General features: G+C 39.4%; 1 protein-coding gene across 1 annotated transcript in view; it reads right to left on the reverse strand.

Moving 5' to 3' along the window:
- abca4b (ATP-binding cassette, sub-family A (ABC1), member 4b) overlaps positions 1-22,117 on the reverse strand; it is a 51,722-nt gene that overhangs the window by 22,029 nt on the left and 7,576 nt on the right. The window contains exons 6-23 of the mRNA XM_007887129.2: positions 21,677-21,874; positions 18,613-18,702; positions 17,709-17,949; positions 16,989-17,128; positions 15,919-16,035; positions 15,303-15,500; positions 13,468-13,673; positions 11,970-12,146; positions 11,243-11,465; positions 9,751-9,972; positions 8,739-8,943; positions 6,833-6,919; positions 6,315-6,599; positions 5,999-6,194; positions 5,114-5,245; positions 3,653-3,792; positions 3,108-3,245; positions 306-499 (exon numbers count right to left, since the gene is read on the reverse strand). Coding sequence (XP_007885320.1) covers positions 306-499; positions 3,108-3,245; positions 3,653-3,792; positions 5,114-5,245; positions 5,999-6,194; positions 6,315-6,599; positions 6,833-6,919; positions 8,739-8,943; positions 9,751-9,972; positions 11,243-11,465; positions 11,970-12,146; positions 13,468-13,673; positions 15,303-15,500; positions 15,919-16,035; positions 16,989-17,128; positions 17,709-17,949; positions 18,613-18,702; positions 21,677-21,874 — 3,189 coding nt within the window. The remainder of the gene's footprint in view (positions 1-305; positions 500-3,107; positions 3,246-3,652; positions 3,793-5,113; positions 5,246-5,998; positions 6,195-6,314; positions 6,600-6,832; positions 6,920-8,738; positions 8,944-9,750; positions 9,973-11,242; positions 11,466-11,969; positions 12,147-13,467; positions 13,674-15,302; positions 15,501-15,918; positions 16,036-16,988; positions 17,129-17,708; positions 17,950-18,612; positions 18,703-21,676; positions 21,875-22,117) is intronic.

The raw sequence follows: 22,117 nt of genomic DNA on the forward strand, positions 1-22,117 counted from the left end.
GGGGATAATAATCCCTTCAAAAATAAAATTAAAAAATAATAATAATAATTTGGTCACTCAATCCATGATTGTTTGTGGGACGCAGCTGTGTGCAATTGTCTGCCGCGTTTCGCCCACAAAATATACAGTCAATTCACTTTACAGTATATTCTGTGAAGTGCTTTGAGACGTCTTAGTGACGTGATAAGGCGTGATAATAATAATAATCCTTGCATTTGATATAGCGCTTTAACAAATGCAATCGTGATATCAAATGCAAGGAGTATTATTATATCAACCAAATGAAAGACAGATCATCAACTTACCACTTGATCTTCATTTTTATGCTTGACTTTCTTCATTCTGCGCACCAGAGTAAGATGGAATCCAGAACCAAAGCAGTTCTTAAGAAACAAGGAGGAGCCACAGCATTGCAGCTTTCCTTGAGAGATAATTGCAATTCGATCACCAAGGAGATCAGCTTCGTCCATGTGATGTGTGGAAAGGATGATGGTTCTTCCTAAATATCAAAATGTATAGGAAACCGATATAAAGCCTTTAAATGCCCACTAGAGGGATCCTTTGTACCGGCCAATATTTCAAAGCACAGATGTGCAATGGAATGCAAGCACTGTGACTCATCTTTAAGACACTTGGGGCCTGACATTCCTCAGTTTGTAAAAAAAACAGCCCAAAGCATATTTTTCAAGATCTGTGAAAATAGGAATTTGTAAGTGGCAGTGAAAGACTAGCAGCTAGATATGACACAATAACTTTTCACAATTCTTTCACCTTCTGCAAAGAGTTGTTGCCCCTATAGATCTTCTAAAGTCCGCAAATCTGGCTGTGCACTGTGGAACTGTGATGTAAAATGGCTGTGCAAAACAGATTCAGCAAGGACATCATGCTAGTGCATGAGCCAAGGAGAGATGAGACAAAGATATGTTGAGATAAAATGCTTCACAAAGACAATGGAGAGCGGGTGGGACACGAGCAAAAAGAACATCTCCGCCTTTTGGATGATTTGACAGGGAGTCTGCAATAATCTCCCTGCAACACCTCGTTTTTAAAGGCAAAATTCTCACATAATAAAAGGTTACAGTGTACCCAGACCTGAAACTACAGGAATCACACAGTATAAGAATGGTGGATTTGTGTAACAGTGAGAGGCTGCATGTTGATTATGTGAACATGTCATGCATTAGACAACGGAGCATGATGAACTGGTTGATTTTTGAGAAGTTCACTATTGATGCCTGGAAGGTCTCTGTGGTGTAAACGTTGAGGCCAGTCGTGGTCTTCGCTGCCACCATCAGTAGCTTGTGGATGAATGACTGTCACTACAGATCTTGAAGCTCCAGGTGGCCCTCTGCACCTCTCTCCCGAATCTCTCCTGCCACAACATGCTAGCCAATGGCAGCTACATACATTTTCAAAATCAGAAACTAGGTTGTAGCAAATATTATTATTATTATAATATCATGTCTTTGAATTGTATTTCAGAGCGGGATAAGTACTCGCAGATAGTTGGACACTGAACCCAAGTCTTTGCGAAGGCAGCTGCTGGAGAGGGGCCTCTGGGGATACATTACCTCGGGGGATATGTTCTGATCATCAGACCTGGCAGACCACTTCCTTTGAGATTTCATTGAGCCTGGAACAATATAAAGATCTCCTCTCTGGAACAATCCTTGTCTAACAAGATATCGAACAATCTTGTCCAACGGGCAGTACAGTATATTAGAAGAGCTCTTCACTTTGAAAGTGCTCCCCTCTCCCCAGTGATTTTTCCTTTTGTGTAAATGTTTCTCGTTTAAGAGCAAAGATCAAATCCTTGATTAAAATTAGCAATAAGAATATCTTGTAAAAAGTACATGCCACTCAAACCACCAGCTTACAAACCAGTGGTAAATTCCCCCTCCCCTTCCTACTGCCCGTCCTAAAGGTGCAGGTTAAACTTCACTAGTTGTGGATAGCATGGTTTCTGCTAACTCAGAGCATTGAACTGTTTTAATCTTTGGCTCTTTATAATGTAGAATATTAATCAGCATGCTGAGACAATGAATTGTGAAACCTCACAGTGCATGGAATGCACAATATGACATTTTGTTCTATATATTGTTTCAGTCACTTGGGACAAAAAGTCACAGCGATGAAACTCTAAGGGTGTGGGAGTATGAGTCCTCTTCTGTTATTCTGCAATTACTGATATAGAAAAAATGCCAGCAAATCGGTGATCACTGGTGACTAATTCACACTGAAATTAAAAGACGTTTGGTGGAAATTCCCCCCGTTTACAGGAAAGGGAGGCTAATTATAGATGAAAAATTAGCTTCTGATTCTTGAAGGCTTTTGACGAAGAACATGATTTGTATATACATTCCATAATCAATCTGCCTAATAATTTTGATAAATTATTTCCCAATTATGTGATCAAGTCATAACATTAAAAGGATCAGTTGTTAAGGTTGTACAATTAAAACCTAACCTAATAATGTGGAACTAAATTACAAAAGTTAATATCTGCTGTGGTGCAGGATGTTCTCTATGGTTGGCAAGACAGGGCAGTGTCAGTTTTCAGAACAATCTGCTCTTGGCTTTACTAAACTGAAACCTCCCAATGCGGGGCCTTGTTAATGGGCTGAGTCCAATTTTCCATCATCTAGAATTCCTCCACACAAAAACAGCAAAGGTTTATTATATGGCTCAGATTTTTTGGAGGTCAGAGGTACTCGTAGGAATGAACTATTTCCCTGCTGAGATCAGCTAACTCAGTTTGGGCTTTAAACCAGTAATCTTCCTGATCCATTTTGCTCAATGCTACAGCAGGCAGCGCTTTAGCATGAAGTCTGGTGCATACAATCAATACATATAACAAGATTCCACTTTAATTAACGGAAAACATATCGTTGGGCTATAAGCGAATCCACTTTATCCCCTGACTTGATAATGTCTTGAGACGGTGACTTAATTTAATTTACGCCCTGGCTGGAATATTTCTGGAAAGACTTTCACAAAAATTCTCACACACAGAAGAAAATAAAGTTATGGGTTAAATGATTCAGCCAGCTTCATTGGATATTACTTTCTGTTTTTTTAACATGAGAGATTTCGGCAGAGGACTGTACCTGGGCGGTATTTCAGCAGGAGGTCCCAGATGGATCGCCTGGAATATGGATCTACTCCAGAGGTCGGTTCATCCAAGATAATTACTTTAGCTCCTCCAGTAAATGCAATGGCTACTGACAGTTTTCGTTGCATTCCACCTATGGAAGCCGGAAATCATTTGTTATGTTTTCACCATCAAACATGTGAATGCACAACATCACTCTGTGCTTATTATAAGTAAGCAGCTGACTTGAAGGCTGTAACGTCATATGTATGCAGCAACGATTTTCAATGGAGCAATGTCTAACATGATTCCTTCATAAGGTAATGGAATGGGGCTTTTTCCAGTAACGTCTTATACATTACACTCCAAATGAAGATCACATCAAAGCAAAACTTCAACAAATCGGTGCAATGTACAGCACGTCTGATTTTCTTACTCAGGAGTCCTGTTAGACATCACCTTATATTCGTCTCCAATGTGTACAAATGTCAATACTGCCCATCTGTATGCTGGCAGTCCTGAATTGATTCATATTTATTCAAAATAGTTTTCACTGGGTACCTGACAAGTTTTGGACTATTTCATCTCTCTTGTGTGGCAGTCCAATTTCATCCAGCATTACTTCCATTTGTTTCTGTGCCTCTTCCAATGTCTGTCCTTTGAGTTGAGTATAAAACAAGATGTGCTCTGCCACTGTTAGACTACAGAAGAGGTAAAGGTAAATTGAAAATGGCAATGATCCATACACTGTAATTTAATGGAGACTGCCATCTGGAAATGAGAAGATTGACTCATTTTCAGATGTTCAGTTTAATTAGCTTTAACTGATCTAATGTAAGAACTGAAGTGACCTAACAAACAACAACAACTTGCATTTATATAGGGCCTCCGCGCCAGATGGTGTCTCGGTCAGATTGCTGTACACCCTCACAAAACATATCCTTTTCACAGATATAAGTTTCCTTCTTTAGTCATGCACTGGTACTCCAATAAGAACGTCCTTCAAGCTTTAGGCTGTCTTGTGTTCTACCTTACTCGAGAAGACAGATGAGGTTCACTGGATCAACATTCCAATCATTCCCCAGCAATCTAGGCTTCCCTGGTCAGCTCTAAAGGCTTACCCTGACGTACCAGACTCCAGACAGGTGGCATATGCTTATCATGATGGATCCGGATTTTACAAAAGATTCATGCTCCAGGCTCTGGTCAGATGTAACTTTTTCTAATAAGATTCCATAGGCACAGAGCAACACAAACTACTTATCAAGACAAAATCCAGGCTCCAAAAAAATCTCAGACATTCTACAGTATGCTACTTTTTAGTTAGGAGTGTTCCACTGATAAAAAAAAACCATGAAATAATGAAAATCAAGAGAGATTTTACTACGGCAAATCTCACCAAATAGTCGTAAAAGTCTTAACACTCACTTTTCACAGATAAGACCCACTTTTGGAGTAGCCCAAGCAAGTGACTCGCATTCATTGTAAAAAAAATTTGGTTTAGAATCGTGTTAATCTCCAATTTAATCAATAGCACGTAACAACAATCTCTTTGAGAGTAATTCACAACTTCACTGCAATATTCCATTTAATACAACTGTGATTCACACTGTGTTTACTCATCCTCTCTTAGTGCAAGCAACACTGTTTGGCTTTTTGTTTCAACATGTAGATAGATTCCATTACTGAACAGCATCTATTATATAGGTCTTTCCTGAAACATACTGCCAGATTTCTGCTAACAGAATACTTTTCATATAAAATGATTTAGTGAATAACTACAAAAGTAGCAGGTAAAGAAAGAGTGCCACAATCCAATCCAAGCCTAAACATTCATTTACGAATTCCAAACCTTTCGCCCACAAATATACAGTCAATTCACTTTACAGCATATTCTGTGAAGCGCTTTGAGATGTCGAGAATTCGTGAAAGCTATATCAAATGCAAGGATTATTATTATTAACTAAGGCACGTTAGGTTGCACGTGGGCAGAATCATTGAACTATATAATGTCTTACTTACTGGTTAAACAAGACATTGTACTGTGGGCACATGCCTATGTTCTGTCGAATTGCATCAATTTCTGTGCGGATATCCTTCCCATTAATATATGCAGTACCAGATGTAGGTGGGAACAAACCAGTCAGCATTGACCTATTAAATGTTAAGATAGAGCACATTGAATTAAGCATGTGCAAAAGCAATTCATGGTTTCAATCTTTGTTTGCATTACATTCGATTAACAGCTAACATAAATGTAGAATCTCTCTTTGATAGTGGAAGGATGCCAAAATATAAGAAGTGTTGAATAAATAACACTACATAATCAAAAAAGGGGACAGTTAAAACTAACAATTGAGTAAAAGTTTACAGAAACAATTCTGGGTGTAATTATTCTGCATTCTACATCAACGGGAGAGAATTTCACCTATAGTACATGTTTATAGGGTTTGAGACACTATAATACACTTTAAATCATTATTTTGCATTTCTCAAAATATTGCCTTCTGCCCTATTGCAGTTTGTGGAGTTCCTTGAAACAATTTACATCATGTCGGTGAAAGCAATTTAGGCACAAGGCAAGAAATAGAGAACTGTTTTTGTTATTCATTAATAGAATCTAGGTGTGTGCATGGATGTTGGTGTCTGGATTCAATCTATTTCAGGGTCATTTCATGATGCCAAATGTGAGAATTTACTAAGTTCAGTGCTCAACTGTTAATATTTAGCTCATTATAACCTCGTGACTGAATTATTATGTACTTCTTCAATTTGGGTACAGGATAGCCTGCACTATATGTCAGCACCTGTGGAAACAAACTTCCAGTTGGAAAGCATATAAAGACTGGTTCCCGTTTTTAGGTGCTGAGAAATTTGTTACATAGCAATGAAAGTTAGGAGACTTACATTGTAGTAGTTTTTCCAGCTCCGTTATGGCCCAAGAAGGAAGTGATCTGTCCTTCGAAGAAGTTAATGTTCAGTCCATCCACAGCTGGTCTGTGCCCTTCTTGAAAAACCTTCACTAGGTTCTGAACAGACACTCCAAGTGTCAGACCAGAGGGCTCCGGCTCATAGAAAGGATTTCCTGCCATTGCTGCCATTACTGGAAACACATGACATACAATGGCTGGTCATATCATAGCTTCAACAGCTATTACATGTGTTAAGAACTGTGACTTGGATAGTACAGTTCCAATATGATACTTAACAAATCAGTATTTACCTGGGTTGGTTGCAGTCGACGATTTTTCTTTCTCCTTCTGTTCCTTCTTCTCGCTACGTTTGCAGGCCTTCAAGTCTTCTCTCTTTTCTTCGTTTTTCTTCGGGTCATCAATCTCTTTTCCTGATTTTTCTCCAGATTTCTCTTCCAATTTTACATTAGTTTTTTCTGCTGGTTTGTCACCCTCTTTGTCTGTTGGTTTATCTGCGGGTTTATCTGCGGATTTATCTGCCTTCTCCCCTTCTTCTTCGCCTTTTTTATCTATTTCCTTGGTTTCGTTTTTGTTGACTGATCAGTGAAAATAATGGCGTGTTATTCAGTTGAACGGGAGAAAAAATACATTACCCTTGTGTTTAATGCACATTGCTTCAAAAATTCCCTCAACATTGCCCACAGAACTGTTATCTGATACTAAATAGATTGAGGACGGTTCCCAAATACAGACTATTTGTCAAATATACATTGGAACAGATGTAGTCTGCTCAGTTCACTAAGTTTTAGGAATTTGTAAACGAACGTACCTTCTGTGGTAACTTGTGGCTTTTCCGGACCAAACCAGAAAGAGGGTTGTAGTGGGAAGTACCATGGACTTGGAACTCCGTACTCACCTAAGACGTGGGAAAGATGGAGAGCAATGAAGCAGGACATCCATGGTAATAGCGTGTGTCAGACATGTTATCTGTGACTAACGATGCTCGAGCACGAGTCAATATTAAGCAAAACTAATTGCGTTCAAAATAGAATTATTAGACTTGAAAACTTTAAAAGGTGTACATGCAATAAATAGGAAATATCTGTTCATATTAAAACTACAGTATGCAAACTATTAAGGCCTTTTTAGAAGTCTAGTGACCAACATTTGCACTTAAAAATATCTGTAATATTCTGTTATATAGCCATTCATTTAAACACAAGACCATTTACAAATAAACTTCTGGACATCGCAGTTTACTGAAAATCAACAGCCTGTAAATAGCAGACAAATACTACTAGAGTAGAAATAGTGACAATTCACAGTGCGTTCCAGATGTATTCATGGAAGGAGAATTCCAAACAAACTGTGCCAAAAATTTAACAATTCTTTAAATTCCTCACTTGTTAAGAGTTTGTGAGGGAATTTGAATCAAAACAATAGTTATTTAGAACGAAAAATATGAATATTGTAATAAGGCCAACTCGCTAATTGCCAAATTATTATTGAGTCTAACCTTCAATAAATTCATTGTCGCCTGGAATCTGCCTTTGACCAGTTTGTCTGCCTCACTCACGTACATATTTTATTTCCTCTGCATCCTGTCTCATATTGTGGTGTATACAGTTGATTCCCATGGGTGGAAAACTACTGGTTCACATGACCAAAGGGTTTATTAATAAGAGCACAATCCTGCCTAACTGCAGTCTGATAAGGCTTCTCTTAATGGTAAAAGGTCAGTGCTAGACTCCTGGAGCTCTGCTTGACTGCCTTCAGGAGTCAGAGTAGAATTGTAAGAGTTTGCTGTTTGTTACTTAATTTGGTCCCAGTGTTTCATCTTTTTTTTAAAACTTCTTTGGGGAAGATCATTGCACTAATTCTTACATTATTAACTATTCTAGTGTGTAGGAAATCGAACATGAAGAAAACACTGTCGCTAGAGGGAATGAGCGAATACACAGTAACCCAGCGCTTTGGGACGTCCTCCCGACGTGAAAGGCGCTATACCAATGTAATCTTCTTGTTGTTGTTATTGTTCTAGTTTACAGTTTGCTGTACTAATAATGTTAATTTTACCCATCATTGTCTATTGCTGTATGTGCTCTGTGTGCTTAATTATACAACAAACAGCCACTTCTCTCTGATGTCACTGGTGTGAGACATAATTAAGAGATACAGTCGGAGTGAGATGGGTGTAAATAGTCGGAATTGTCAATTTCTTATACATTTCACTCCTTTTTTTCCCTTTTTCCGCATTTCACTCTTTCCGAGTGTCTCGTGATCTCTCTCTGCCTTTCTTGTTTAAATCCTTCCTGTCGCCTATTTTAAGCTGTGCCCTCTTTGTCTCACTCGTTCACAACTCTTGTGCCCTATCTCTGCTATGCTTGCTCTGCTTCTTCTGATCCCATTTGGCCTTTTGTTCCATAGCCACTATCTCCCTTGCTCACCTCTCCTTCAAACATTAGAAAAGGTGTAAGAAAAGGTCAATCAGTCTATGCATCACACCTCCCTTTACAATTGGAATAATGCCCAATGCTGGGTGTTGCAACACCTTTCTAAATTCAAATCAACCCGGTGTTTAGGTGAAGAAGTTGCCATGACTGACAGCCATGGAGAATATTTGCTTTCAAATCATCTTTAGTTTAGAATGTTGGGCTTATGTTGACTTCAGGAAAGGATTTTTTTTAAAAGGATATATCAGTGTGTTTCTTTTCTTGTGTTGGTTGTCAGCATACCTGGAAATACGGCATCTAGATAACACGCAAGGATGCCATATACAAAGGCATCAACCAGCAACATGATAATAGAGGACAGAAAACTGTAGTTGTCTCCCTCGACAGGGCTGATCGCAATGTTACCCCACTGCAGGCCAAGGCCCTGTTCTTCATAACGAGACAGATACTCAGTGCCAAAGCCAAATGCCACTGGAGACAACAAACTCTGCAACATTCAAGAAATATACATGAGTCCATCAGTGCAATAACATATACAATCCTTGCATTTGATATACAGTGCCTTATCATGTATTCGAGACGTCTCAAAGCGCCTCACAGAATATACTGTAAAGTCAATTAATTGACTGTATATTTTGTAGGCGAAACGTGGCAGCCAATTGTGCACAGCAGTGTCCCACAAACAGTCGTGGACTGAAGTGACCAATTTTTTTTGAAGGATTTATTTTCCCCGGAAAAGCGATCCAACAATCGACTAACAACTGGATTCCTGCTTACTTCTAGGTAAACAGAGGCTTGTGGAGTAATGAAACTTGCCCAACATTTCCCCCTGCCAGGAATCGAACCCAGGTCCCTCGCTTTCGAGGCAAATTCTCTAACCATTCAGCTAAAGGACTCCCACCTATATAGTGTCTGTTTCTATTTTGCTGCATTATCCCAGCAAAAATAATCCTGCGTCATAGACCCATTGTACCATATGGCATAATATATCTATAAATTGTTGTATTCTTATTCCTACGAGCAAAACTAAGAATTGTGCTCATCTTCAGATGAATTTCATGTACAGTAGCCACTTTTAAATGACAAAAGTAACATGTGTTCCTACAACAATAGCACTGCAGGGTGTAACTCCATTTAGTGTCACCTTTGTGTTAACTGTCTTACGCTCTTGTTAAACACTCCAAGCCAGTTGTGTATACGTTTCGAATGCCTTTATACTCAGGTCAGGTTAACCAAGCAAAGAACTACTCAAAAGGTTAAGCAAGCGACCTTTCTTCAAGTATTTTCAGCTTACCGCTAATAATTTCAGTTTTCGGGTCATGCGGTCCTGCCAGGCAAAGCAAAGAATGTGCGGCAGATAGAGCGTAAAGTAAATGATCCCACTACACGCAGCTGCGAGATTGGCCTTGGAGAAGAATACACTTAGCAGGAAACATTGCATTATGGTGGCCACAGTAAAGACTAACAGGAACCCAAAGAGAATGACAGGGTTGCTGTAGTGCAGCACGCTTCCCTTCTGTAAGGAAATAAAAAACACGTAAAACATTTTTTTGGGGGGGTTACAGAGTTTAGCATATGAGTAACATAATCCTCAAGGGACCTATGGAAAATTTCAGATCATAACAAGTAAACTCTCAGAGGTTTGGCTAAAGATACAGTTCCTTCCAATAATGCATATTTGATGGCCTTTTTTTGGTAAATAAATTAATTCAAAACAATTGAGCAATTGTTCAAATCATTTAAAGCTGATGGAAAAACAAACTCTTATATTAAAGATATTAAACGGAATTAAAGAAATTGGGCAGCTACATGAAATAGTATATTGTAAAGTACATTTGGGACCTGAGATTTGGATCCACCTTTATAGATTATGTGGTGAACTGGAATGAGGGCTGCCAATGGAAACCAGACAGATATAATGGGTATTTAGTTCAATTCTCATCCTTTATATCAATACAAATATTTTCGGTAGCCCACCGATCAGCCGCAAACTCAGGTGACCTGAAGCAAAGGACAATTCGAAAGCATGTTTCAAGCTCACTGTGTCTTAGATAACATTTAAATCACTTTTGAATCTGTCACTGCTGCTTCGGCTAAAATGAGTTAACTCTGGCCAGATCCACATCTTAATCTGAGTCTTGAGTAAACTGTGTGACTCAGGACCACACAGCATGTTGTGCATTGAGTGTAGCCTAATTGTTTCTAATTATAAATTCCTGGGTCCTTTAATGCCATTTGAAAGGAATTCCCAAAGCCATAATGAGCATTTCACAAGATCAAATGATGCTAAGGTTGTCTTGATCTTGACACACTCAGAAAATAATGCATAATATTTTCATTTAATATAGTGCCTTATCATGTCATCAAAGCACCTCAAAGTGCTTCACAGGATTTTGACCTTGAAGTGTAATAACTGTGTATTTGTGGGTGCGAAAATCACCTAGGTAAGAGTTAAACACTTCCGCAATTGATGTCCAACTGCAGATCAGTTCTCCCACAACGAAATGGTTACTCCCTGGATGGTTAGATGTTCCTATTTGATTGCCGCTGTCCATGTTTTATCGGTACCCTAGTATTATTTACAGCCTCATAAAATTGTATCTGACTCAAGAATGGTAAAAAGAGAATGGACATTGAACATCTTGCAATGAAAGAGTTCAGCCAATTGCTGCTGCACTAAACACCCGCTATAATCATAGCGCTGGGAAATTATCTCACAGAGGAGATATGATGATTGCACAAGGTAAATACCAAAAGTTTGAACTGCATTACACTAGCATCCTTACCATAATAACGACAGTTAACAGCAGAGTGCTAATTGTCATTATGATGAAGTTGTCGATGAACCATGTGGCCCAAAGCACCCAGTTGCTGACTCCCATGGTTTTCATAGTCTCTTTCAGCCTCAACTCCTTCTCAAGCACAATGCTCTTCACCATCATGGAGACAGAGTAGATCCAGGCCAGCACCATAAAAATGGGGAAGCAGCGGGTTAGGGTTAGCATGAAGCTGGGGTGGAAATCAGCAAGCACGTAGGGGGCAGGTGGGGGAAACAGTGCAGAAGTGGGAAGAAAAGTATTTTCCAAAATGTTAAGATGACATTTAACATGTAGCCTAAAACTACACAGAAGATAATGGGGTTTAAATCACGGTCTAAATTAAGGGATTACTTGAGTAACAAATATAAATTATCTGGATGTGCTGAAGGTCGTTCACTCCCCCGTGATAGCATTCTGTAAATTAATCTCCCGCACCCATGTGCGAGTTCCACGGTGACCTTAAGAGCCAAGCTTTAAGCACGTTTTGTTGTATCAGATGGCGTATATTTGTTCGTAAAACCTCAAATTATTTACACCACCGCTGTGTGAATTAATGAATAAGAAACAATAAATTGGAAACAGACATATTTTGAATTCAAAATAATTAAATATTAATTGACTTCATTAATAACACCAACAACAACAACTTGCACTTATATAGCGCCCTTCACACAGGGCAGCATCTCAGACTTACAGGTCATCAACAAAGCACGGATATGGCATCTGCTGGACATAGGTTCCTAATGGCACCTCAGTGTTGGTTTGAGTCTTGATAATGCCATGATCAATCATGTCTTGCAGATATGCAAACCCTCCCCAGATGTACCGCAAGTCGTTGATGGGGTCAGCTCTTGGACCTGGATCCCAATATCTGTAAGAGAAGCAGAATGAAGGAATTCTGTTGAACATGCAGAACGCTAGTGTTTTAGTTTTGCATTTCTCCTACAAAATATACAGTCAAGTCACTTTACAGTATATTCTGTGAAGCGCTTTGAGATGTCTCGAAGTTGTGATTAGGCGCTATCTCAAACGCAAGGATTACTATTATGCATACTGAGCCACTTGTCTTCCCGACACACTTCAATTGAAAAGTTGGGAGTGACGGGTTTATTCCGTGTTTAATGGTTTAAGGCTATCGCCTACATCAGTAGTTGCAATATAAACATGGCAATGCTTTTGCCATCACAGATAGGCTGTGAGTGTCAATACATTTTGGGCCATCACATCCAAAGGTGATTCTGCCCACAGACACAACCCCAGTGAACAATGATTCCAACTGTGCGAATGTTTTTGCTTAGTATCAGACCAGATAGCGCGTTTGCAGAACGAGTCACCAGGGAGCTGTGGTTCAAAGCTTGTGTGCTCCCCAAATTCCTGATTATTGGCAGAAGATGCGAGCGGTATCACATTACAATGTCTCTTGACTAACAGTTTGAGTCCATCCGGGAAAGGGTGGGTGAATTCTTTCATGCACTAAAGAACTTAGATTGTACTGTTTCAGTGCGATCTATGCCAGAGTATTTTGTGCTGTATTCATTCCTGCAGAGACTTGGCAATGTAACTGGGTAAAGAGTCACTTGGTTGGCGAGCGCAGGTCAGGGGTGAGGAAGTAACACCTTCCATTACGGGGGATCATTGAATCTCATTGAACGTTTCCTTCCATCAGAGCAACTTGTACTGCATATGAATCATGGAACAGAGTAGGACACTGGGACAAAAGCAACCACAAAATGAAGATTACAAAGGGGGAAAATAACTGCAGCTACACAAAAGCTTAACGAAAGCTTGAGCAGGATGTTCAAGCTACTCCTGGGAAAAATTTGCATTAGTGTCTAAAACGGTCAGCGAGGATATACAAAAGTTACAACTCTAGAAGAAAATGTGCTGACTTCATGAACTATGTATCCACTTTGAATGGTCATGATTACATTTCCCATCTCTTCAGATAGACTGGTTTGAAATACATAGAAGGGCTGATCAGGTCAAACGATAGTGGATAAAACTGACAAAAGAAAATTCCAGTATAGTGACACTGGAGGGAAATACATGGCCACTTCTACCAGAACCTATATATGCATCACTGCCACTTGTGCCACTGAATATGGGGGAACATGCAATTACATAGTAGAATATGTAGCCGTTCAACCTGACTCGTCCATGTCTTTGTTTATACTCCAACTTGTAAGACCAACCTGTCTTTTATTTTATTTGTTCGCTCTACTGCGTCAATATCCATTCGGATCTTATACTTCACATGTGCTGGTAGCTTGTTTGTCCAGGGATACAAATCCACAAACACAATTCCAGCCCAAAACTTGTTTTCCTCCAGCAGATAAAGTGCCCGATGGGTTAACTGATCCTCATCTGAGAGACCTTCAAATTTATCCAGAGTCAAACACTGCAAGTAATCAAAGGTTACGGCCTCAGAGGAGCAGATTAGCAAGTAGCAAAGTTTGAAAGTAACATTTTCATTCATGTTGTTAGTAACTAATAAAAGATTCCTTGGGTTTCAAAGGAAATACCGGCTTTGCTTAAAATTTAAAGCAGTGGTATAAATTTTATGGTATCCCTTGGATACCAATAATAGGCAACAGACACTGAATGTAGGCATAAAGACACACATTGCCATTAGCTTGTAAAACTAGATTACTGCCAAGTAAAACATCTGAAAGAACAGCAAGACAGAATAAAAACCCATGTAAAATGCTTGGAACAGTCCGGCTTTTCATGTCACTCTTAACATGGAACAAAACTTTCTGTGCCGTTTGGACTAGTAACCTATTTACTAGTCTTTCACATGAAGACTAACAAATGTTCCTCCAGTATCAGTTTCCAAACGTTTAACTGCAGAGAAACACATGCATCATGATACCAAGATCTATATGAAAGCATAGAATAACATGGATGACATTTGTTTTTCTCATCAAACATTATAAATTGCAGGTTAGCTAACCACTTTACTCTTATCTCGTCAGTGAGCTATTAGGAGACAATAAACCTCAATCGCTTTACTTCAAAGTCCTGCTAATGCTTTTATTTTCTCATGTCAAAACTGTTGCGATAGTGTCAAAATGCCTTAACCGTTGCTTTGCTTTATCTACTGATTGGATGCTCACTGGAACGCAAAAGGTAGTTGCCAGGGAGAGACCTTAGACCAGGATTGCTCCAAGGCCCAGAATTAGTTGTCAGGGATAAATGTTAACCCAGGACTAATATTAAGGGCTATTATTAGTTTCTAGAGAGAGATATTAACCCAAGTTTGTTTTAAGGCCCAGTCCCATCTATATTTTTTATAACTTGAGGGGAGTTATGGCAGGAGGGGAATGATAAATATCGCATACTACACCACAATTTTCACCCTGTTATATTGTTAACAGATGCATTTGATCAAAATACTCCAAACTAATATTCAGTTCAGAATAAGTTGAAAGTCTGGCTATATTTCATTTAGTATTAACTAAAAAAAACTTCCATTTGATATAGCGCCTTATCACGTCTTTGAGATGTCTCAAAGCGCTTCACAGAATATACTGTACAGTGAATTGATTGTATATTTTGTGGGCGAAACGTGGCAGCCAATCACACACAGCAGAGTCCCACAAACAATTGTGGATTGAAGTGACTAATTTATTTTTTTTGAAGGACTTATTACCCCCAGAAAAGCGATCCACCAATCGACTAGCTACCGGGTTCCTACTGACAGCTAGGTAAACAGAGATTGTGGAGTAAGGAAACTTTCCCAACATTTCACCATGCCAGGAATTGAACCCAAGTCTCTCCCTTGCGAGGCAAGTGCTCTAACCACTGAGCTACAGGACTCCACGAGCACAAATTAACCAAAGCACAGATATTTAATGTAAATCCTATTGAGGTAAAAGGTATTGAATATTTATACATTGAGTAAATCCTTTGCCAGTCCTTAAATCGTGCAACCTGTTTGGATTGTAAGCAGGACCAAGTGGATTCTACAAAAACATAAAATAATTCAAACTTCGAATATAACCCTGTTGTAAATGAAAGTTCTTACCTCCATATAATTATTAAACAGAGTTAGAATCTGGTCTGTCATATTAAACACGTTTCTCCAGTCAAAATCTGGCTTTTCTTCTGGTCGAAGAGCCGAGGGACCATTGTACAAGAAGTTTAAGATGTCGCTGGTGCTCAATGCCAAATCCTCCAGCTGAAGGTCTAGGAAAAATGCCACAGTGGGGTTTTTTAATGTGTCCTGTTAGAAAACAACAAGAATTATTGGGTTGAGAAATGCAATTACCAAAAATAGTCTGTCACTTCAATATCAACTTTCAATAATGTTGGTCCATCCCATCAAACCCATTTCATTGTTCAGAAGTATCACACAATATCATAGCTAACCTATTCTTAACCCAGCAATTAAACAGAAAATGGGCATGAATGTCATTTATAAAACATTAGTGAGCAATGTACGAAGACTAACATGGAAAACAAGCAATCAAACAACTACAGAGATAAAACACTAAAGGAATGAATATAAATATCCGGAAGTTATCTCTACTTCAGCAGCTTGATTATTTAAGATAAATGGAGGGACAATGTCAAGAACTAAGAGTTGTCTGGTAACTGCTGAACAAACAGTGTGTTGTTCCTTTCTTGTTATGGTCACTTACTCGAATCATGTTCATTTGTACACCGTCTTGGAAGAACTTCCAGAGTTGAGTCCTGATTTCCTGCCAGGCCTTTCCCATTTGCTTCAGTCTGTGTAGCTCCTCAAAGGTGCCATTTGCCTATGAAGAAAAATCCCATTAGCTAACATTGCTGTGATGCCACGTTAACCAATTCATCACCAGGTACCTGGATCTAACATGGGGATAAATCCTCCACCTGGATAACTGACATGTCACTGTTGCATGCGCTGCCTCCCTTTACTTCAGTCAAACAGCACAGAATTGGACCTGTGTTTCATTGTGTGAATAAACTCTACTTAAAATTGATTCAATGAAAATAAAATAAATAAAAAAGGTATCAAACGATGGTCAAAATGAGAAATTCATCCTTCAATATATAGTAAAACTGGTGCTTGATTTTACATGTGGTGCCTTTGTTTTGATTCTGGCTATAAAGACACAGTGAGTCAGGGCAGTCAGTCCTGATTAAAAACACTCTCATGAGATTCTTAGATGCATGTGGTAGGGTATGAAGCTTGCTCAGTGTGTTATCAGTGACAGTATAGAGTGCGTCACCACTCGCCAACTTCATACTCCACAGACACGCACCAGGTCAGATCAATAGATATAATATGGATTTAGGCACCGCATTCAAATGCACTGTGCCCCAAATCATTGAAATGGTTGAATGAAAGCTTTTGCACATAAAAGTACTGTATATCACTGTCGTCAACAATTTCTCGCTATTCTACGCAATACAGTACTTACGTCTGGAACTTTTGATTTGCAAAGATTACTGATTACTTTTTTTTGGCAGCTGAAGCAATGATTAAAGAGCAAGACAGTAAGTTCTGATCCTTCAATTGATTTCTTTGTTCTCAATTTCTTGGTACAACGCAGGCTTCTGTCTATTGGTACTGATACACTTGCTATTTTATCTAAATCATGTACACAACCACAGAACATTGTTTAAAATGTTGCTTTGACTGTCCTGTTGAAAGCTACGCAATGAGCTTTCTCACAATGAATGGTGCGGATTGCACAATTGGGGAAAAAAAGGAACCAGTTCTTACTTTTTTTATCAGTTGCCGTACCGCAGGGGAATCGGGAGCAAACAGAACCTTTCCCATGAGCAGGGGTTTCATCACATTCCAGATGATCTTCGTTGCAGGATTGGACTCCATATTTTGACTAATTGCATTGCAGAAAGGAGCTACAGGGAGTGATATAAAACATTAGCACCTTTAGAGTCTAACACTGGGTTCCAATAAACTTTACCTTTCTGAACACCCAGCTGAAGATCCCATATGTATGTATTCTTGACCAGTACATCTCACTATACTGCAGAATAGAATCTCCCTTTCCCATCATAGCAAAGGCCTCTATGGTGAGCATCAAGAAAAGGTAATGTCACTAACAGTTAAGTGCTTAGTTGTGATTGAGTGGTGTAGGCTCATTTAACTGGATGATCTTGTGAGGGAACGATTGCGTCTATATCCATGATGATTGGAAGGTTATTTGCTGAATTCCTGTCTCTTCTTCAGTCAGTCTGGCTGCACATGTGCCCATTCCTGTTTGCCAAGTACTTGCATGTCTCAAGCGCAGAGAGTCTAGTCGAGGTACAGTATGGGAGCAAGTCTCATGTTTCAAGAGATCTCGAGCAGTCTGACTTATAAATCAAAACTGTCCAAATTTTGGATCTCTAAACTTCAAATGTCCACAAATGCCTTTCGTTAGTTAGTAGCAGCAACTAGAGAGAAAGTAGATATTCGCTGGTAAAAGGAAACACTTACTGGTTGTGGGATCATATATATACTTTGACTGTTTCGTAGTATCGTTTATTCCCAGGAAAGCCTTGTAGTTGTTGTCTTCATACCAGTTGAAAGAAAAGACTCTCGAGCCTCCTCCTTCAGGATAACCACAGATTAAATTCGATATTAAATCTGTTAGTTGACTGAATGAACTTGGGCCACCGTCCCGAAAGAGTGGATGAAGCACTGGGATCAGATTCTGAACACTCTCCTTATTGGTAAACTGTAGATGAGAGTCATTTATAAATAGTTTAATTATAAAATAATAATCTTTGCATTTCATAATAGTGCCCTCATCATATCGAAACACCTCAAAGGGGTTTCTGTCAACGTACTGGCTGAATTTCAGGTGAACACAGCAGCCGATTTGTACAAAATATCCCACAAACAGCGATGAAGTGAACCACCATTAAAGAATATATATATAAAACACTTTTCCATATATTTTAATCAGTGAATTCATAACTCGGTAATAGGGAATGAACATTTCCCTTTTCTCCCACCTGAAAGGGTGTAAAGTAAAACTTAGCTGAGATGTTTTAGTCAATTTCTATTCTGAGGGTGCAGAGCACAGGACTGCCCAGAATTGACCTCAGATCTAAATCAGGTTTAAACCTGATTCAGAGAGGCTACAACAATGATGTGGGTGAATTCCTTTATATAGGCAGTGCTGGGAGGGAAATTACAGAACTTTGCACACATGATTTAAACCTCACACACTGAGTGTGACTTAGTCTCCTGAACCTTTATATCTAATGATTGAACAAATTTTACAGGACAGTCTTATTGTGTCTGAAAAATATAGAAACTATATGGTGTTGCAAGGCAGCAATTAAAGCATACTGAACAACGCAAACTGAATTAATGTCAATTTTAATTTCCATACCTCTTGTAATATTGGTGATGCCTCGTTCAGAATTTCCATCCAAAAATGTAAATCTATTCCAGATGATTTTCTGTCCAGGACTTTTGGAAGCTAAAAAGAAATGATGCACAAATCGATTTGCATATTCAACACGATTACACTTTCTCTGTACACATTAGATCCTTAAGAGTTTTACCTTCTCTTCTTCAGTAACTTTTATTTGTTTTATATCTACTCTGCTTCTATGCATTTGCAACTAGTCACTAAAAAGAAATACGATGTGTGATGTTTCGTCCTACCTTAGATTTACAGTAATCTGTAATACGATGTATGGCCTAAAGCCAGGGAGAAGGGGAAGGTGATCATAGGTGACTGAAAGGAAGATCTTCAGGCACGACCTGAAGATGGGGAAGGAGAGGATGAGGTAAAGGGGTTGAGGGAAGCAGTTCCAAAGTTTCGGGGCGTAGTGGCTGAAGGCTCCGGCTGCCGATGGTGGGGATCCAGGGGATGCGGAGGAGGCCGGATCCAGTAGAGCGGAGGCAGCGGGTATTGCTGTGGGGAGGGAGGAGGTTAGAGAGATGAGGTGGGGGCAAGGAATGAAGGGATTTAAACACTAGAGTGAGGATCTTGAAGTTGATCTGCTCTGTGACAGGAGCCAGTGGAATTTGACAAGGACTGGAGCAATCGGGGTGCGGAGTCTGGAAAGTACCTGGTACATGCTGTCTTCTCTATAAGTAAATCACTATCTCCTTTTCTCTTATTAATTCGATCACAACCTCTGCCATCACTGTAATTTGATCTCAGTCATCTCTCATTTTAAGAAGATCATTGCCACTAGATCTGCTTCGCTGTTTAATGTGATTAATGCTGCTGTCCTGCTCTTTAATTTCATCACTGGCCTCATTTCTCAATTCTCTTTAATTCGGTCACTGCCTCGGACTTCCTTCTCTTTAATTTCCCCCACTTCACTGTCTTATCGATCACTGGCCTTAGTGATCACTCTTATTCGATCACTGGTCTTAGCTTTCTTTCTAATTCGATCACTTGCTCTAACTCTCAATCTCTTTAATTTGATCACTGGCTTTAACTTTTTCTCTCTAGTTTGGTGACTGAATCTATCACTCTCTTTTTCATTTGTTCACTGGCCCTGTCTCACTCTCTCTCTCTCTAATTCAATAACTGTCTCTGTCTCTCACTCTCTTTCTCGCTCTAATTCAATGACTGGCCCAAGTCTCTCACTTTAATTTGATCGCTGCTATCTCTTTCAAGTAAATCATTACTATCTCTCTTCCATTTGATTGCTGCCACCATCTCTCTGTATAATGATATTGCTGCTGCTTCTCCCTTTAATTTGACCATTGTTTTCAATTAGACCGTGAAGGCCAGACTGAAAGGGATTTCTAATTTCGTGCTGAATTCTGCACAGTTTTGTGGACTTGCAGCCAGCAGAATGTACATTGAGATTGGCCAAACTAACTTCAAATGGGACCTTTTCAGCCAGCAGAGAGAGGAGCCTTTCATTCCATCAGTCTGGTCTGGATTCAAACACGGATCCAGTAATGAAAGCACATTGTGCAAGTCTATTGTGACATTCTTTCTCCTATTGTCATCTGTTCATAATTTGATTGCTGGCACCGTCGCCTTTCTAATGAGATCTTGTTCCTTTTTGACGCCAATTTTTCTCCCCCTCTCCTGAAAGGAGTTTGAGTTTTTTTCCCCCAAATTTCTACCAGAGTAAAGTTCCAGGGATGCCAATCACTGGCCTTTATTCACGTGTGAGCCTTCACAGTGAGTGCTGGCAAACTATTTGGGTATAGTGAGGTTGGGGGGATTATATGTGAACAAGTTCTTACTCAATCTCTACAAACAAGTGCTTTGTAACAAGGATTTGTGGACAGTGAGCAAGAACCTTGATTGATTTGCCCTTCTCTAGTTCAGGGACACTGATGTCAGTGTAACATCCTCATTGTTGCCCATTTGCGATCCGATAGCTTAACACTGACAAAGATTCTGGTTTGTCACTTTCTGGTCTGTGTGGACCGCTGAATCATAGAGATGTATTTGGGACACATCCACCTCCCGACTGTGACCAAATGTACCTTATACTGATTCGCAGTAACTCTGAGACTAGAGTTAAATAGTGTCAGAGAGAGTTGCTGTTATGATAACACCCCATATTGTGACAATTTGTGACTCCTTGCTACCAATATCATGTTTTAAATCCCAATACTGTATCTTGTGTACACGCAATGTCCTAATGCCTTTTCGAAACCTGTGCTCGGCTGCTCAAACCCAAGCATAGATTCACAAAATTCCTTTAGTTTGATGGAGTTGTGCCATTTACACAGTACAGTGTGAGTGGTGTAATTTACATTACACTTTGTTGCCACATTACTGTCAATAACGTTAACATGTGATGCCTGATAACTCGTGGGAGTGTAGAGGTTTGCAAAAATACTATTTGACCTTTACACCTACGGTATGTTAACGTTACACCTGTGTACCAGATACTACAAGCTGAAAAAGCAATTCTGATTTGTTTAAGATAGCTTTAAGTATCCGCGGTGGGAAAAAGACCATTGTTGAATATGGACACGTGGGAATGGAAGAATATTCTGTAGTTTTGCTTGGTTACCTCTGAGTTCGTGCAGTACTTATTAGCAGAACTGTCCTTTAGGAGTTAGAATTGTACAATAGCAACTTGTATAGAGCTCTTCACGCAGGGTAACAGCTCGAGGTGCTGAAGGGTCTACAGTAGGGTAGGCTTTGTCTGTGCCAGGAGCAGAGCATGCTTGCTAGCTCAAGTTTCAAGCTTTTTTTAAAAAAGAACATTCTTATAGCAAGTACGTTGTAAACTAACCAACATTACTTGCGTCAAAAGCAGAATCTTCAGCCTGGGATTCAGATAATGACAACCGTGAGAGAAGATAGTATCCAATTACATTGCTACTCATAACACTTGCTAACTCTTGACAAGGATTGCGGTCATCAATACCAATGATGTGTACAAGCATTTAATAAAACCGTCACTTGCTAAATCTTTCAGTGATAATAAATGGATAAAGATCTTTGCGATGGGACCTACCGCATTGAAGAGTTTGAAGAAATCCACATTGTCGTAAAGCTTGTCCTCTACTCTCTGAAGCCGTTGTTGAGACAGAACACACATTCCATTCAGAACAGTGTGCAGACCTCGGCGATTTGAGAAAATGATGAAACGATCCAAAAGTGTCTGGCTGCAAGCTATGTCTTTCAGGGCTAAATCTGGAACTCCATAAGCAAACTGTAAGCACAGCAAAGCAAGAGGATATTACACGGAGTACTACAACCATAACACTCATCTACCTCATCCGTAACTCGTCTATTTTACTTATCTCTGAATAAAACAAATTGCATGTCTCTCGCCGAGAGCTGTTTGTGTTGAAGGAAAACAGTTTATGAAATTTACTAAACTCCTCAATCGAAGATGGCAAATACACTAATTGGTAATCAAATGACTCATATCAGAAACTCATCCATGTGTTTT

Source organism: Callorhinchus milii, unplaced genomic scaffold, assembly GCF_018977255.1.
Source record: "Callorhinchus milii isolate IMCB2004 unplaced genomic scaffold, IMCB_Cmil_1.0 Scaffold5, whole genome shotgun sequence".
Taxonomy (NCBI): Eukaryota; Metazoa; Chordata; class Chondrichthyes; order Chimaeriformes; family Callorhinchidae; genus Callorhinchus; species Callorhinchus milii.